The sequence below is a fragment of the Lygodium microphyllum genome, chromosome 7 (assembly GCF_053477565.2).
Source record: "Lygodium microphyllum isolate KBCC chromosome 7, Lygodium_microphyllum_v1.1.10, whole genome shotgun sequence".
Lineage (NCBI taxonomy): Eukaryota > Viridiplantae > Streptophyta > Polypodiopsida > Schizaeales > Lygodiaceae > Lygodium > Lygodium microphyllum.
The window spans coordinates 155806731-155824096 of record NC_141141.1 but is presented as its reverse complement, the minus strand read 5'-3'; the positions used below and the strand labels follow the sequence as shown (position 1 = coordinate 155824096).

Below are 17366 nucleotides of genomic sequence, written 5' to 3'. Positions count from 1 at the left end.
AGCTTTCTATGCATCTAAGAAAGCATTTAGGTAAGAATTTGGGAATGCTAAGACGTGACAACTTCTTAGTCTATTATGTTCAACAAGCATTGCTATTGTATTGTTTTTTTCCTTCAAACGAAACTCTAAGTTTGTTATGTCTAACACGCATTGCTATTGTATTGGTTTGTCCCTCAAATCAAAGCCTATTTTTATTTCTTCAAACCGAAATCTAATCTAAGTAGATGAAATTGTATAATGTACTATGCTTGGGTCATGGGAGCACTTACTTATCTCAAATCTCGATTTTGCATTAAAAAACAGAGTAGTAGACATTCATGAGCTTGCAATAGTTATTAATGAAAGCCTCAATGCTCCAAATTCCCTTCTTGAAAACTAGTTGTTGTGCAAGAAGTCCAGCATCTATTGATGAGCAATGTATCTTCAGATTGCAATCACCGCAGGTTGGAGCACAGACCATAGAAGCATCTAACGCAAGCTAGAGGAGTAGTTGACATAGGTTGGAGCTTCAAGCTGGCCGTTGGCTACTGGAGCTTTGAACTGTGCTACGTGGGTGGTGGGCCAACTTGCTACTTGGGTAGGAACTTAAAGGGAGCTTGTGGTTGATGCAAACCTGGCTAGAATAATGTTAGCATGAGCAATTACATGTTGGAGGAGTGTTGGTGTGACCCAGGAATAAGCTGGTGGTTGGTACAAACCTAGCCTGAGACGCATCAGCATGAGCACTTGTAGGTTGGAGGAGTAGTGGTGAGTTGTGAATTGTAGGCTTGGAAGTTGGAGCCTATAGACCCGTCACATCTTTGCGGCCTCATGTCGACAAGTTGTAGCTTGAGCCTTCAGGTTGGAGGTCGATGGCAAGCCACAAATACTCTTGTTCCTCAAGAGTTAGGATTTTGCACACAACGCATTGTACAATGCACACGGTACACTGTATAGCTTGAGAGAGAGAGAGAGAGGGGCTAGCCGCTAGTGGGGTGGATAGGTTAGACTGTATATGATAGATGAGAATAGACATTGATTAGTTTAAAGAATTATTTATTTAAATTAATGATCAGTTTAACTCTAAATTCTAAAAATTTGATTTTGACACTCAATTTTTGAAACTGACATTCATATGAAACCCGAAGTCTAACTTAAACCTCTGGTATCTAATGCCCAAAAAATCACACTTGGCATTCTTTTGCCAACCAAGTGTCGTGAAAGACTTTTGTAGAAACCCCAATACCCCTTTGACGCGCATTAAAGACTTCAATATGCAGTAGTGCTAGATGGAGACCGGAGAGAGAGAGAGAGAGAGAGAGAGAGAGAGAGAGAGAGAGAGAGAGAGAGAGAGAGAGAGAGAGAGAGAGAGAGAGAGAGAGAGAGAGAGAGAGAGAGAGAGAGAGAGAGAGAGAGAGAGAGAGTATATTAACGTCTCTAAAAGGCCAATGTGGCCTATGAGACCAAAGCAGTACATACAATGATGGTGTGTTTCTCATCTGGAACGAGAAAAAATATGAAAAACATGCCTATAAGACTGAAAAGGAAATGAAATAGTGTCCTATAAAAGGGAAACATGTCAGTGATCTGAAAGTGAGAGTAGAGAAAGGAAAACTCTCCATCAATGATATGTCTGTTCTCTAGGCAGGTGTATCTCTGCATGGCTGAGGCGTCTCGGCATCTGTCTCCTGTGGCGCTCAATGATGGCTTTAATTTGTCTGTGGTGTGGATGTCTAGGCCTTCGTCCGGGTGGACGTGGGCGCCTAGACCGGCTAAGTGCCACTGCTCTATCCAAAGGGACACCTACAGAAGATGAGGTCCAATGATGATGTACTCCTGTAGGCTGTGTGGCAGTAGTAGTGGTATCTGCCATACTCTGTCGTGTATCAGTGAAAAAGTCAGTGACTGCTCTCTGTCTATGTGAGTCGAGCTGTGGGGGCCTCCTACTCCGTAGAATTGTTGCTTTGCGCCTTTGGGGCTCCAAGAGGAAAAATCCCAAGCATATCTGATTCTCAAACTGCATGATCCGTCTCAGGGGTCCAAAACCCTCTCGAAACAAACAGTGGTATCTACCTTGTATGTCATAATATACAGTGCATCGGCAGATGTAGTGTTCCTCTGTCTCTGGCTCTCTGTCGCATAGTGGGCATATGCGTTCTTCTGTCTGTATACCCTCCCATCTGCCTGTCTCAATCCTCAGGTGGTGGGATGAGGTGCGGATTTGACCAATAACTGTGCGTAGTCCATGAGGCAGCTGTGTGTCCATGTAATTGGGTCGGGTGATGAAACCATCCTCAGATACCTGGAGGAAGTGGGTCTGGTAGTGTGCCATCCTCGTGCCATGGGGCGAGGGGGGTCGGATCCAGGTCTTCTCCGTATCTAACTTCAGTATGTCTGCTCTGATCACATGGTTTAGCTCTGATCGGCTTAGGTCAAGTGTAGGGCAATCCAGGCTATAGTCAAAGGGGGGTAGTCTGTCAATCTGCAGACCATGTAGACACATCCATGTACTTATCTGAGCATACCAACACACAGAGAGAGAGAGAGAGAGAGAGAGAGAGAGAGAGAGAGAGAGAGAGAGAGAGAGAGAGAGAGAGAGAGAACTCTCTACTATCTTACTACTATATTATTTTCGCTATAGGTTCGGAAAGCCTCGAACCTCTAGAGGGCTTCCCGAACCTACCCCTTTTTCCAAACCTCATTTTTTCAATTAAAACTCTCCCCCCTTCCCTCTTCCTCACGTGTAATCTCTCATTTTCTCTTTCCCCTCCCTTTTTTCATTAAAGCCTCCCCCCTCCCCCCTCTCTGTCATGTGCAGGGCCTAGGTTTTCTATCTCTCTCTTTCTCCTTTAATAAAATCAAACTTCTTTTTAAATCCAAAGTTTCTCTCTCTCTCTCAGATTAAATTTTTCTTTTAATTAAATATTTTAAAAGTTTTCTTAATTTAAAATTTTTCGAACATAATTTTTCACACACTTTGAGAGAGAGAGAGAGAGAGAGAGAAGAAGAAGAAGAAGATGGAGAGAGGAGGGAGGGAAATATGAAAGAGAATAGTCTTTTTTAAATTAACAATTTTCTTCTCCCCCTCCCCCTCTCTCTCATATGTAAGGCATATGTTTTCTCACACTATCTCTCTTTCTCTATTAGATTAAATTTTTTAATTAAAATAAATAAATAAATATATACAAAGAGCAAAAAAGGAAGAAGAGGAGAGAGAGGGGGAACAAAGAGAAAGAGAGTTGTAGAGGAAATATAAAATTTAAGAGAGAGAGAGAGGAAAAGAAAAAAGGAAAAGAGAGGAGAGAGGGGGGGAGAAGAAAACGTGGAAGAGAGACAGAGAAGAAAAGGAGAGAGAGAAAATAAGAAGCCAAAGAGAGAGAATCTCAACACAGAGAGAATCATAGAGAGAGGAAAGATAAAGTTTAAAAAAAAGAGAAAATAAAAAGTTTGAAAGAGAGAAGAAGAAAAAAAAGGAAAAAAGAGGAAAGAGAAGAAAAAGAGAGGAAAGGGGAGAGAGAGAAAAAAGAGAGAGAGAGAAGAATAATAAGAATAAGAAGAAGAAAGAGAAAAAGAGGTGGAAAAAAGAGAAAATAGAAAAGTCTTTTTTAAATTTAAATATTTTGAGAGAGAGAGAGAGAGAGAGAGAGAGAGAGAGAGAGGGGGAAGAAAAGCATAGAGAGAAGAAAAGGAAAGAGAGAGAAGAAATAAAAAATTTAAAAAGAGAATGAAGAGAGAGAGAGAAGAAGAAAAAAGAGGAGAGGGAGAGAGAAAGAAAAGAGAGGAAAGGGCGGAGAATAAAAAGAGTGAGAAAGAGAGAGAAGAAAAGTGGGGAGAGAAAAAAAAAGAAAGAGAGAAAACTAAGAAAAAAACTAAAATAGAAGATATAAAGAAAAAAAATTAGACAAGAAATTTGAGGGAAGAGAAAGAGAAAGTAAATTAAAAAATTAAAAACAAAAAGAAAATAGAGAAAAGAGAAAAATGAACACAGCAACTTCACTTGTTGCTTCGCGGTGCAAAGCACGTGCTCTAAACTTGGCGGTCTTTGGGGAGAAGAACAAGGGTGCATATTGATGGCAGTGTGCCATGTTGGAATCAGAACCCGGAAAGAGAGAGAGAGAGAGAGAGAGAGTGTGTGTGTGTGTCTGTCTGTGTGCGGGCGCGCGCGCGCGCGAAGAGAGTTTTTACGTGTTATGAGAGAGAGAGGGGGTTTGATTTTGGCTCTTCCCCACTTTGTAAGTGGGTGCCTTTTTTTTTTCCCATCATATCGGTGAAAAGGTGAAGCACAGGCGAAGACTCTGTCGCCCTCCTTCCTCTTTGTTCTTCTTCTTCTTCTTCCTCCTCTTCTCCTCCTCCTCCTTCGTTATCGTCCAAAGCAGCAGAATGAACATATGCGTTCTAAACTCTCACCGCCTTAAGGTCCTTTCATCATCTTTTGGCACATGGGTCCTGTGATTCTCCAGTGACCTGTTTCTGCGATCGCTTGTCAGGTGAGGAGCCTGCTGATCTTCTTGCTAGGGTTCTACAGGCAAGGACTTCCAGGTGATCTTCTCCACCACTTTTGTCAGCAAGTCGAATTGCAGCCTCTCCAGCCAGGTCCATTCCTTTCAATCAAGAGGATCAGCGCTTTTGCTGGCCGCAGACAACTGCTTGTTGTGTAAGGAGGCAGTACACGGGGCAATTGCCGCCATGGATGACTGAGATTGTCAGAGGTGAGTAGAGATCTCCTTTGCCTCTGAGCAGGGGCCTTTGGCGCAGAGATCCAGTTGTACAATGGAACACTGGAGAGCATTTTTCGGAAAAGCAAATGCAGACATTTGGATCATCATCCAAGAGGCTATAAACCTTGCAGCAATTGATTATCCCAAAGAATTCAAGGAGAAACGAGGCGAGATTGCAGAGATACTGTTTGAAAGAAGGTTGCTGCACTTGGATGAATCTGTTGAGGTGAATGAGGCAAACCTCTCTGAAGAAGGTGAATTAAGAGACGACGAAGAGGAAGAAGCAGGTGTTGGAAAGGCACACGATGGTTGGAAGAGAGATGGTTCTAGCTATGACGGGGCAGGGGAAATGCAGAAGGAAGAACTCCTGTTACAAGAAATTGAGTGTGTCAAAGAAACCATCAGCCAGACTGATCATGTATGCTACCACTGTTAGTCTCGCTCTTAGTGAGAGGTTACCTTTTATGCAGTTCTACAAGAAGCCCCTGTTAGTGAAAAGCACGTTGCATAGTTGCACAAATGCTCATCAATATGATGAAGGTTCTGATATTAGGGGCTTCTGATTGAAACCTTCCATTTATGCAGCTGGACAACGTGATCCTGGATTCTTTGCAAAAGTTGGAGGATATGCAGATCACAGTTGATGCATTGAAGGTCATTTTATTGATATCATCCCATATTGATTCTGCTGATTCCATGTGTTATCTTAGTACAGCCTAATTTGCTAAAAAACAAGGGCAACACGATTGATGGTTTCAATTTTGCCTTCAAGTGACAGTCATGTTGTGAGGTTCTATTCATCAAAATTTGTCAGGTCTGAGTTTTCATCGGATAGCAACTAATCTTTCATTTGTTCTGTTTTTGTTAGCAGGTAACTGAGATAGGGAAGCATGTCAATGGTTTGCGCAAGCACCCTTCCAAGCGTGTGCGTGCCATAGTTAAGCGGCTTGTTAGGTACGTGCTACATTTTAAGTTGATATTTCAATTTGTAGGTACTTCTCTGACATATATCAGTCACAAAATGACTGTAAGCTAGTAGACTGTATGGCTGTTGGCAGCTCAAGTCTATTTATTATTATGATTGTCTCCATTTCTCAGGCACTGGAAAGATCTGGTTGATGAATGGGTCAAAAGGAGTGGAGATGAGACTGCTGCTGGTCTTGATACTAACGGAGGAGGTAAGAGGAATTTGTTTGATTGGTTTTGGTGCTTTCCATGTTTGTCTCTCAAAAGCAACAAGGTTCATACTGTTGTGGGCTGACACTTAGAATGTGGAGACATACCAGATGATGTGAGTCAAGAATGTGGGAAATCCTCACCTCTAGCTGACAAGAGTGTAATGCTGGCAAACAGAAATCCCGATGGTGAAGTGACCAAGGTATTAATCATATGCCATGTCTGTGACAAATGTACTTCACTTAAGTCTTAGCTTAATTGCTTTGATTTTGATTATATTTTTACTATTGCACGTTCTTAGTTTTATGTGACCCTGACATTATGAATACGACTAACGTTTGGTTCTATGCATTGGGATTGGAATTTTGCAGCTTTTCAGCTTCTTAAGCAATGATACATGTAAGGCCTTTTTGCCTTCTACAAAAAACTATTGTCAGGGCTCCTTCAAGTTTTTGCTTATGATATTATGTTCACAGGTGGGCAGACAAACAGCAGAGAGGAAGAGCTTTCAGTCAAAGACAACATCTATTACTCCTCGAGATCACATTCAGGAAGCATGTTGACTGATTCAAGTGATAAGGGCAGCACCAGTCATACTTGGGGTTTGAGGACACCAGAGGAAATGGGAAGTGCCACCAGAGATATTCCACCCCCAGGGAAGTTAGAGTTTCCTAGAGGACCAACCAGTCAGAGTGACAAGGGGCATCGAGAGTCTGTGCGTGTTGGATTGTCAGCACCAAATGGTCCAGGTAGACCTTCTAATGATGTATCAAAGACACGAGTTACCTCAGGTAGCCCTCTTCTTACAACAAAAACTGTAGAACAACCCAACAACAAAAACAGCAGCTCTCAGAGAACTGCAATAGCACAATCAAGCATCAATTACAAGAGCTCGAAGGTGGCTGCTTCAAATGTAAGAATATGGCTAATTGAATCTGTTTTGTCTGGTGCAAGTTTTTGGGATTTGATGCTGCTTTGTCTACTAGGATTGTTTTTTTTTGGTGGTCCTGTCCCTTAATTCTAATCAGGGCTTGTTTCTTTGGTGCTATCCCTTCTTATTTCTTTTGTTAAACTACACAGAATTCAGCTTTTGTTGAGAAGAGTCAAGTTGATCAGAAGCTTGAAATTGCCAAGAGAAAGCTTCATCAAGGATATCAGCAAGCTGAAAATGGTTAGTCGCTGTACATCATTGTTTATTGTACAAGCACATAATATTCAGGCTCTCTATTTAATAGAATTTAAACAAGTTGAGAAGTGTATTGATTTGTCCTTTCTTTATACTGCTACAGCAAAGAAGCAACGCACTGTGCAAGTCCTGGACTTTCCAAACCTTCCCAAGGCTGCTCAAGCACAGGGGAAGGTGAATGCATCTGCACAAAGCAAACAAAGTGGGCAGTGGAGTCAAAATAGGAGGTACGGTTAGTATTTTGGAGGCACACGACTGGAGCTTAATTTTTGGCTATGATGAGTGGAGGCTGTCATATGAACTTGCTTAGCTTTCATGCGGAAACTTAACTGTCATCAGTAGTGATGTCTTTTGACTCGAGCTACGTTTCGATCATTTCTACCTGCTCTACTGGCCTGCAAAACCAGGGGCTCTTATGCCATGACAGTTTCGCAGAACCTGACTAAACCTAAGAAACACGCTGGTCTTTTGTTGCACTAAGCATGGAAGATTACCGAATCTTGTTTCTTGCTCTGTGGAAGCTAGCACTGCATTATGAATGGTCTTGGTGCATGAACATCTGAGAGAAGTAATCCTCAGGATATAGAGGTGACATGCAGGGGGGACTGGCAGGTGGGACGGGGATGCATGATCTACCCATTCTGGATGACTACATTCAGACTGTAGAGTTTGTACATGAGGAAAAGATTTTTGGTGAGACACCAAAACGAACACACACACACACATACACACAGACCCTTTTTGTATAAGAGAATTGTATGTATTGTGTGTGGAAGTTTGAATCTGCACTTGTACGTGCAACTTACAAGGGGGAGGCCTTGGATGACAACTGTATCATAACTACTAAAAAAAGATCATAGTTTTTGATAACACTGTTGAACTTGACTGGTTGCTCTATCTACTGATGCTGCTTGATTACACTGCTAGTATGGCTTTGAGTTGAATTAATGCCTTTGGCAGGCATGTAAGACTGCTTAAGGTATGTTGCATGTGTCTATTCTTCTTATATTGATAGTTCCCAGGAATTTGCTTAGTTTGGTACAGGATGTTGAAGCATCTGAGAATGGCAGGTATGAGTGCCAACCTAAACATAAAAAATTAACATGTGGCAGAAGGCAGTAGTTCAATACAGGTGCAAGGAAAAGCAAAGAACGTGGGAAAGAGCTACTTAATGTTCTATGAGAGGCTTCTGCAATTAGAGCTCTATATTAAGTGGATGGATAAGGCCAAAGATACAATGACACTAGACTGTTGCAAGTGGATCTATGTTAAGCAGATGGATAAGGCCAAAGACAACAAAATTTTTGCTAGACCATGTGTCCATTATTTATGTGGTACTCTTGCTTGTTTTAAGAATGGATGGTCCCTTTTCAAAGAATCAAGAATTTACCTCTATAGCATCGATCGGAATGTCCAGCCACTTTGTGATTCGGTGTGAACATGGCCTTGGCTGTCTTTTGTGATCACCACACTTTGGACTCTAAGCCAGGTTGCCATGGCTGCGCACTTTCACGGCATGGGTTGGTGGTATGCCCTTGTGATGTGAGTGTGGACCATTATGCTGCTAGTCCTAGGTTCAGGGGTGAGCCCATTTGGGTTGATGGTTGGGAGGTTGATTGATGCCCTATGTTAAATTCTATCAGGGTATTGGATGTGTTTATTTCTCATATGCAGGTTGGATGAGAGGAAAATGTTTCACTTGTCTTTTGAATTACAAGCATGCTATGCTATACAGATTATAAAGTGGGTTAATAAAAAGGGCTGAAAAAGAGGAGCTTAGTTTTGATCCTCAAGCCGAAGGTATAAAAGGTTGAAAGTTAGGAGCTTAGTTTTGATGCTTGCCATACCGGAAACAGTTTTAGAAACTGGTTTCTGGTTTTCAGGCTGATCAGAACAACCCTATAGTTCTACATTTTTGATGCCCTCGTATCCTATTTAAGGATCCCTATCTTTAACTTTGCAGTCTTGCTGAAGCTTGCCATTGCCCTCACTCTTGCTTTTGTTGCGAGTGCGGGATTGTTGGTTCATAATTGCTTTTTCTTCAGTTTGCTATAGTCCTTGGAAAATCTGCAATCTTCTTCTATGTAGAGGCAACACCACTTGTTTCTTGCGAGCTCCTTATGTCGCATGATGCAAGATTTGTAGTTAAAATTCATGTCTTGGGGTTCTATGTTCCTTCTCCTTGTGGAATGTGCAAGATTAGCATTCAAAACTTATGTCTTGGAGTTCGACGTGCCCTCTTCTTGCAAAGTATGTTGTGTGCTTTTGCAAATCATTATTACATCTTATTGACTTGGGATAAGGTGTACCTTGTGGGACATGATGACAAGGAATTCTTATTTACTTGCGATTGGGTGTACCTTGTTAGGCAATACAAATATGATAAAATTGACTTTTAGGGTATATCTAAAATAATATTATATATATTCACATTGTGTGTGTGTATAAAAGAAGTGTAGGAAAGCATACAATACATTAGGAGGGGACTAGGAGGAGGAACACTTTGTTCAAGCTTTGGTTTTATTTTGATAGATTATGAAAAGGCACAAGATGTTCATGATCTCTCTTGCATTGTTGATACCAAAGCTTGAGAGCCTTCTCATGAGTTCAAATTCTCTTATAAGATGTGAGCCACAAGAAGTGTAATGAAGGAGACCTAGGAGAGAGGAGAGAAGGAAGAGACTCCAAAGAGGAGAGAGAAAGGGGAAGAAGATGAGAGAGACTAGCGGAAAAGAGAGAAAGACAAAAATAGAGAGAGAGGGGAAGCCATGGGAGCTAAAGGTGAAGGTGAGGAGATAGATTTGTATTTATCAAATGGTACCCTAATCAGGTCCTTGTACACCTTAAATATCCCATTAGTGTAATTGGGTATTCGCATGTGCTAATCTCGTGTAAGACCCTCTAATCCCATTCTTTACATTTCATTTCGACCCGGAAGGTTTTTGCCCTTAAAAACAAAAAGAGGACGTATTGGTATGGTTGGATGGGGGGGGGGGGGGTGAAATCTTGTGGAATGGTGGCCTATGAGCATGTATGCAGTGTGAGCATGAGGGAAGAAGGGTAACTCAGTACAAGGATAGGCACCAATTCCAAACAAGAAGGGTTGGACAATACTGGACAGCATGCTGTCCTTAACAGGCCTGCAGTGGAAAATTGATCATAACTTGCCATGGCCAATTCCAAACGAGATGTTCTGCATGTCAAAACGGAGCTTGTGAGCATACTTTCAGTCCAGGTAGGTCATGCATGGGTGCAATTGATGCATGCTCAAAATTGTTCAAAAATAGATGGTTGTCTATTTTAAAATAGGCCCAAATCGAGTTGTCCTTCAGCCAAGGTTGTCGCCTCAAGGTGAGGGGACTGCATCAGGGGAGTGTTGATGTAGATAAGAGCTTTTTTCAACCCCCCAGGATCAAATGGATAACGTGTATGGTAAGCATCACCAACATATAGGTTATTCATGCAAGCGTGGGTCTCTGCACTATCACTGGGGTCAAATGGAAAGTGGTTATCCTTTCCATGCATTGGGTTACAATCCATAAGTAAAGCTAGAATGGTTAGTAACACTAGCTGTTGTATCGAGTCTGCCATAAGCATCATATGATAAGCTCGGTCTGCGCTTGGATGCTGTCAATAACACATGGGGTTGCATAAGCTGAAAAGTGTACTGCATCAACCCTTATATGTGACGTGTACAGACTGAAGGGTCTCTTGAAAGGACATGTTTTCTTGATCCGTAATATGAGCATGATCTTTAAGATCTACATGATCTTCTTTCTTGAATGAAAGTTCGTCTTGCTTTGGACCCATATCAAAATGGTCTTTAGCAAGATCTGTCCTATCCTTGGCATAATGATATTCGAATACAAATGGGAGTTTTGCATTTTGTACTTTACATTTGTCTAGATGATCACAAGATATTGGCTTAGCACATCGATAGCATAAGCCCGTAGCATGTAGTTCTCGTATTGTATCACTAGTAAGGTGTCTAATGTGTTTAGCCTATCTACACACATGCTCATCACCATTGGTCAGCTCAATAATAGTTCTGGCATGTTGCTCATAGTCTTCTTGTTGCTCATGCATAACAGATGGTTGCCCATGACTATAATGCTCATGCTGTCCATATGGAGGGTCATACCAATGTGGTTGCTGCTCATAATGATACTCATGCTGTCCATACTGCATATGGTGATAATAGGCCTGTTGCTCATGTACATCTATTTGTTGTTGACTATTACCAAAACTTTGGCCATATTGTTGCCCATAATCATGCTGCCCAAGATTGCATGGTGACTGTCCAACATGACTACAATGGTGTCCTTGCATCTTGGGTTGACCATAAATATGATGAGTGGCAAGTCCATGAGCATAGGTATCGGCATGATGCTGGTCATAATCACTGTGTTGCTGCTCTTGCATTGCATAAGAATCTCCATATGCATGCTGTTGACTATTACCAAAACTTTGGCCATATTGTTGCCCATAAACATGCTGCCCAAGATTGCATGATGACTGTCCAACATGACTACAATGGTGTCCTTGCATCCTAGGCTGACCATAAATATGATGAGTGGCAAGTCCATGAGCATAGGTATCGGCATGATGTTGGTCATAATCATTGGGTTGCTGCTCTTGCATTGCATAAGAATCTCCATATGCATGTTGCTGACTATTACCAAAACTTTGGGCATATTTTTGCCCATAAACATGCTACCCAAGATTGCATGATGACTGTCCAACATGACTACAATGGTGTCCTTGCATCCTAGGCTGACCATAAATATGATGAGTGGCCAGTCCATGAGCATAGGTATCGGCATGATACTGGTCATAATCACTGGCTTGCTGCTCCTGCATTGCATAAGAATCTCCATATGCATGTTGTTGACCAATGCTGTGTGAGCTACCATATACATGTCCATGATCATGACTTGCATAAGAACCGTGTTGCTGCATAAAGGAGTACTTGTAAACATAATCATGCTGTCCATAATGGCCATAATCATGCTGCCCATGATAGCCATACTGTTGATCAAATCCATTGGAGTATGATCCACCCTCATGACAAGGTACATAGCCTAGGTGTTGCTCAAAGTCGTATTATACAATGCTTTGGTTATCAAAATTGCCCATATGTGATTTAGCATAGCATTGGCAACTGACCTATATTGTTTGCCACATTAGAGCATTGAAAGATCCCTAGTGTTACTACTGAAAATCAGATCTGCACACTGCTGTTTGCTATTGTATGTTGCTCACTCTAAACAACACGCTGTTCACTGTGTTAAAAGTTAATCAAACTTATCATCCAATGCTTTCTCCACTTAACATATGCAAATCTGCAGCATTGGTGGCAGTAAACAAGCTCCCCAAGCTAAGCACTTGTTGGCTGAGCAATCAACATGCTTACCATGCAGGGATTGAATGCCAGAGTACTTTCAGGGTATACACGTCAAGTTCAGCATCAAGATCAATAGTGGACTTGTCACAATAAATGCAAAGGGTGAGAATATAAGGTCCTCCTCCATTTATTCATGAGCCCGGGCCTTTAAATTGCACTGTGCTGGACAACTCACGGACACCTAAGAGGCCCACTACTGATCACTTGAGCTGTTTGCCTGCCAAGATAGGTGCATTTGCCTCAATCTCACCTTCAGACCCTTCCAGGGTCATTAAGACTTTGACTTGGTGACCATCTGTACCTGAAAATTGGCAAGTATCAGAAGGTGTAAAAGTTTTGTCCCTGAAGCACTAGACAGTAGTAAACCCTCTGCCCCTAGAACTGTATCAATATACGCGCTGTTTGTGGAATGTGGTTCACTAGATTGCTCACTTGTAGCTTTGAAGTTGCAAGTTATAGTGTCTCAAACTTTAAAATGCATTACAATGATACCACTATAATACAGACTAGCATCAATGGTGGTACTCCAACCAAGTAAGAAGCTTGCCAAGAACTTATCCTGAAGACTGAGAAGGATTCCCTTAGGATGTTTCAGTGCGAACATTGTTAAGAGCCCCTACACTATCTTGCAAGTGACCTCCAGATTTTCTTGACCATTGAAAACTAGGAGTAGCTCTTGCTACTCTACTGATTACTCCTACTGATCAAGCTGATACGCTGCTAATGTGGCTCTGTGCTACTACTAAAATCAAATTAGAAGATTCACTTCTTTATATAGTTGTACTTGTAGTCGTTCTAAAGCAACAGACAATTCCTCTGCCAACGCAGGGTTCCTAATACAGATCAATATACCAATTACAATAATTGTATGTCTCGAGCAATTTCAAATCTAAGTTACTACTGCAATTTGTTCTTTGTTTGACAGCTTGCCAGTCTGTAGCAAGAGATCAAGCTAATATAAGCTCATGTAGCTACAAACACTAAAGTTGATCTTTGTCAATCAAGCATAAGCATTCTCTCTGTCAAGCAGAAGCATTATCTTTGTTAATCAAAAGTATTCCTTCCATGAACCAAATGCTGAGATTTGTGGATTAGTTAGACTATCAAGGTTCAACACTGCCCTCCATAGCAGATGTCACTGCACTGAATTTTCTAGCCATTGCAAGTGAGTCGAAACTCTCAGTCATCTGTTGTTGGATGCATTAGTGATCAATCCTGTACCGCCAATATCACATCCAAATGTTGTTCCTTCTGTAAGTCACGAATTTCCTAATTCTGGCCCTTTGTCTCCTGCCACACCTATCTCACCATTTCATCAAAGACAACAGCTAAAGAGGCCTTATCCTGGAAGTGCCTCAGCCACCATTCCCAAGGCTCATTTCCACCATATGCCTGCTACAACCTATTACAGTGGAGTATTTCGAGCAAGCCCTAAAGCAAGGGCTCATTATGCAGCATTCCTACCCTCCACTGCAATTGGAAAATATGGGGCTATTTGATCATCAACAACTGAACAACGTATAGCAAATCAAGAGGCTACAAATGCCATGGTGTTCCAAAATCACAACACGATTGGTCAGACATTGCAATATGCAATTGTTCCAACAGCGCAAATGAAAAATTGGTTGCCATTACATCGGACACATTCCTTGTGTAGCCAACTGTTCCAACATGATCAAATATCGAGTGTCAACCTTGATAGATAGGTGTTGAAGTTTGATCTTGTGGGGAACTTGCTGTTGTACATAGTAGAGTTTGCACAACCTCAGAGGCTTAGAAAACAAGCTGACCTAGCCAAGAAGGGTTGTGGCTTGGTGGCTAATCCCATGGAGAAGCAAGATCTGATGCTTTGGGATGCCATACGAGCTTGAGAGGGAGGGTAGAAGGGAAGTTCTTCCATGGAGCCTTGAAGAAGCTTGAGGGAAGAAGAAGAAGCTTGAGGGAAGAAGAAGACTCGCTTTCTAAAAAGTAACCAATGTAGACATCTGCTAAGTCATGTAGTGACCTCCTTCACCCAAAAACCCCTAAAATTTTACCTCAAAGTTGAAAACGAGCTGCCATTTTTGTCTCCTTGCCTCCAGATTTGGCCAAGCCTCCTACCATAGCTCCTGTGTGTCTTCCAAGAAAGCTGCCATCTCTGCATGTTTACTTGAAAAGTAGGGTTTATTGTTGGAAAATGAGACTAGATTTGAGGGAAAGAAGAGAGAAAGGAAGGATCAAGAACTAAGCTCTGATACCAAATGTAATGGAGACCTAGGAGAGAGAAGGAGAGAAGGAAGAGATTGCAAAGAGGAGAGAGAAAGGGGAAGAAGATGAGATAGAAAGACTAGCAGAAGAGAGAGAAAGACATGAAAAGAGAGAGAAAGAGAGAGAAAGAGGGGAGAGAGAGAGGGGAAGCCATGGGAGCTGAAGGTGAAGGTGAGAAGACATATTTGTATTTATCAAATGGTACCCTAATCAGGTCCTTGTACACCTTAAATATCCCATTAGTGTAACTGGGTATTTGCATGTGCTAATCTCGTGTAAGACCCTCTAATCCCATTCTTTACAAGAAGCTTGTTATCTAGGGGGAACATAAGGTTATTCTAGGTGTCAAATTTGTAGCATCATTGTTCTTTGGTCTAATTTATTCTCCATCTCTTGTATAGCTTTTAGATTAAGGATGAAGTGGATCAAATGGGTATGAGATATCTCATGTTTACCCTCCCAAACAAAGAAATGGAATTGTTTTCGTTACGGTACCTAAGTTGAACCCTTTCAATTGCTTCTTCTACATGGATCTCTATATCCCTCTACTAGAATCTAAACTGGTTTTTAAAGCTCATTGTTAGACATTTAACTTTAAAGGAATAATCTCAAAAAGGTCCTTGAGATCATGAAGTTCTTGAGAAGGGAGTGGGATAGTAAAGCTAAGCCAAATGGAATCACGAGGACCAAGATGGTTGTGAGTTGGTGTCGTAAGCTAGCCAAATATGTTTAACTAAAGGGGAGGCCCCTTTGGGCATGAATCCAAAGCTACTAAAGATGATTGTGCGAAGGGGGAGGTTTCTCAATTTGGAGGGGTTCGTAACAAGGAAACTGCTTAGAGAATAAATGGATATAGGATGCACCAATCCTCAAATGATCCTAGCATGTAGCAACCCATTTTCTTGCTAGCATATTAGTAAGATTTCTTAGATTTAGAAGACCAAGGCCTCCTTTTCCTCTATGGATGGTACAAGTCGCCCAAACTATGTTTAGGAATTGTGAAATTAATTAGAATGGGGGGAGTTTTTACACATGGATTGTAACTAATGGAGGCTAGATTTTTTGTTTTTTTTGGTTTTCTTTTTGTGTTTTGGGGGGGTGGGGGCGGTAGGGGTAGGTTGGTTAGGTTCCAACTAATAAGAAAGTAGAGGAGGATACTAATAAACATATTAACAATAATCTTATAGGTTAATTCTTTTTGTGCTTCTCTCTCTCTCTCTCTCTCTCTCTCTCTCTCTCTCTCTCTCTCTCTCTCTCTCCACATCAAGTCTTGATCGATCTCTATTTGCTAAGGATAACACTCGTTGGATCTCTTGCATTTCTACGTTATGTCGCAAGCTTTCTCTCTCTCTCTCTCTCTCTCTCTCTCTCCACATCAAGTCCTGATCGATCTCTGTTTGCTAAGGATAACACTCGCTGGATCTCTTGCATTTCTACGTTCTGTCGCAAGCTTCTAGCTTGATGTTCTTGATTGTAGGCCACTATGCCTTCTTATGAAGCGATTATTAGATAACACATTTGCAGAGTAGAGTGCAACAACACTTGCAACCTCGTTGCTCATAGGTAAATGAGTGAAAAGAAGAAAGAAATGAAGATACCAATTTGGACCTAGCCACTCGCTTAGCACAAGCAACCCATGAATAGAAATGAGTCAATGAGAGAGCCAGTATGGTAGAAAGGATGATGTATGCTCAACAACAAAGCTTCATTCATATCCTAACAATAGCCACTAACCTAGATAAGGAGGAATTGATTGAGGAAGGATAGACACACTTATAAAGCATGCACTTACAAGCATGTATACGTGCACATATATGAATATAGACATCCACACAAAAATATATACATGTGTATATATATGCAATGCATATACATATGTGCATACACATATATGCGTGTACACATGCACATGTATGAGGTGAAAAAAGATGAGAGATAGGAGGATGAAAAAGAAATGAGAGAAAGTAAAAATGATGATATGGAGAGAGAGGACATACATTTATGAGACCACACACACACCTCTCTATGTGCATGGATATACACACTTACATAAAGCATATGAAAAATAAAAGGAAGAAAAAAGAAAAATGTGTGTGTGTGTGTGTGTGTATAATATATACATACATTTGTTACTTATTAATCATTCAACGATTAAATGTTATTATGTAAATTATATTTAGCCCATAATTAATACATATGTGTAGAGTTAACATTTATATTACGTAATATTCTTAATTAGCATGTATAATAAATACTAACATATTATATAAAATAAATAAAAAAATAAATATAATATCTCTCTATATATATACTAAATACATATTATTCTATAGATATATGACAATTAATATGTATGCCACGCCACGATAGGCTTAATGTGAATAAAAACCACCATTGAATGTGTTTGTCTATGAGAAACTTTAAGAAATGGTTATAAGAGTTCTTTGGAGATATATTTTAGGATTGATCTTGTTAATGTTGGTTTTTCACTCCATATATATGTATTAGTGAGTGCCACATCTCTATATATTGCATTTTCGTGTAGCTTTCGAAGACTGGATTATGTTTATTATATCAACCTCCATGAATCCTCTTGTGACATGAAACATACTTTCAAATCTTGGTGCAAAGCATGGGGAGAACATGCTGGGAGAAT

At 40.9% G+C, this 17366-nt stretch overlaps 1 protein-coding gene across 5 annotated transcripts; it reads left to right on the top strand.

The window, feature by feature from the left end:
• Positions 1–4102: 4102 nt before the first annotated feature.
• LOC148034116 (putative mediator of RNA polymerase II transcription subunit 26b) lies at positions 4103–12501 on the top strand. Of its 5 annotated transcripts, none has more exons than XM_087682131.1 (10): positions 4103–5115; positions 5283–5351; positions 5569–5651; positions 5796–5875; positions 5984–6075; positions 6245–6272; positions 6350–6786; positions 6954–7044; positions 7163–7286; positions 8094–8196. In XM_087682131.1, the coding sequence occupies exons 1-10, from the start codon at positions 4750–4752 to the stop codon at positions 8179–8181; spliced, it is 1458 nt and encodes a 485-aa protein (XP_087538257.1). In that variant the 5' UTR covers positions 4103–4749; the 3' UTR covers positions 8182–8196. The 5 variants fall into 5 exon arrangements, with proteins under 5 accessions (XP_087538257.1, XP_087538255.1, XP_087538259.1 ...); XM_087682129.1 differs by having other exon boundaries at positions 4104–5115; positions 5966–6075; XM_087682133.1 differs by lacking the exon at positions 8094–8196 and adding an exon at positions 12480–12501 and having other exon boundaries at positions 4105–5115; positions 5966–6075.
• Positions 12502–17366: the final 4865 nt, after the last annotated feature.

Coding starts and splice junctions, on each gene's coding strand:
- LOC148034116 (XM_087682129.1), top strand. CDS start 4,750: ATGGAACACTGGAGAGCATTTTTCGGAAAAGCAAATGCAGACATTTGG. Junction 5,876..5,965: donor TCTTGATACTAACGGAGGAG/GTAAGAGGAATT, acceptor GCTGACACTTAG/AATGTGGAGACATACCAGAT. Junction 6,076..6,244: donor CCGATGGTGAAGTGACCAAG/GTATTAATCATA, acceptor GGAATTTTGCAG/CTTTTCAGCTTCTTAAGCAA.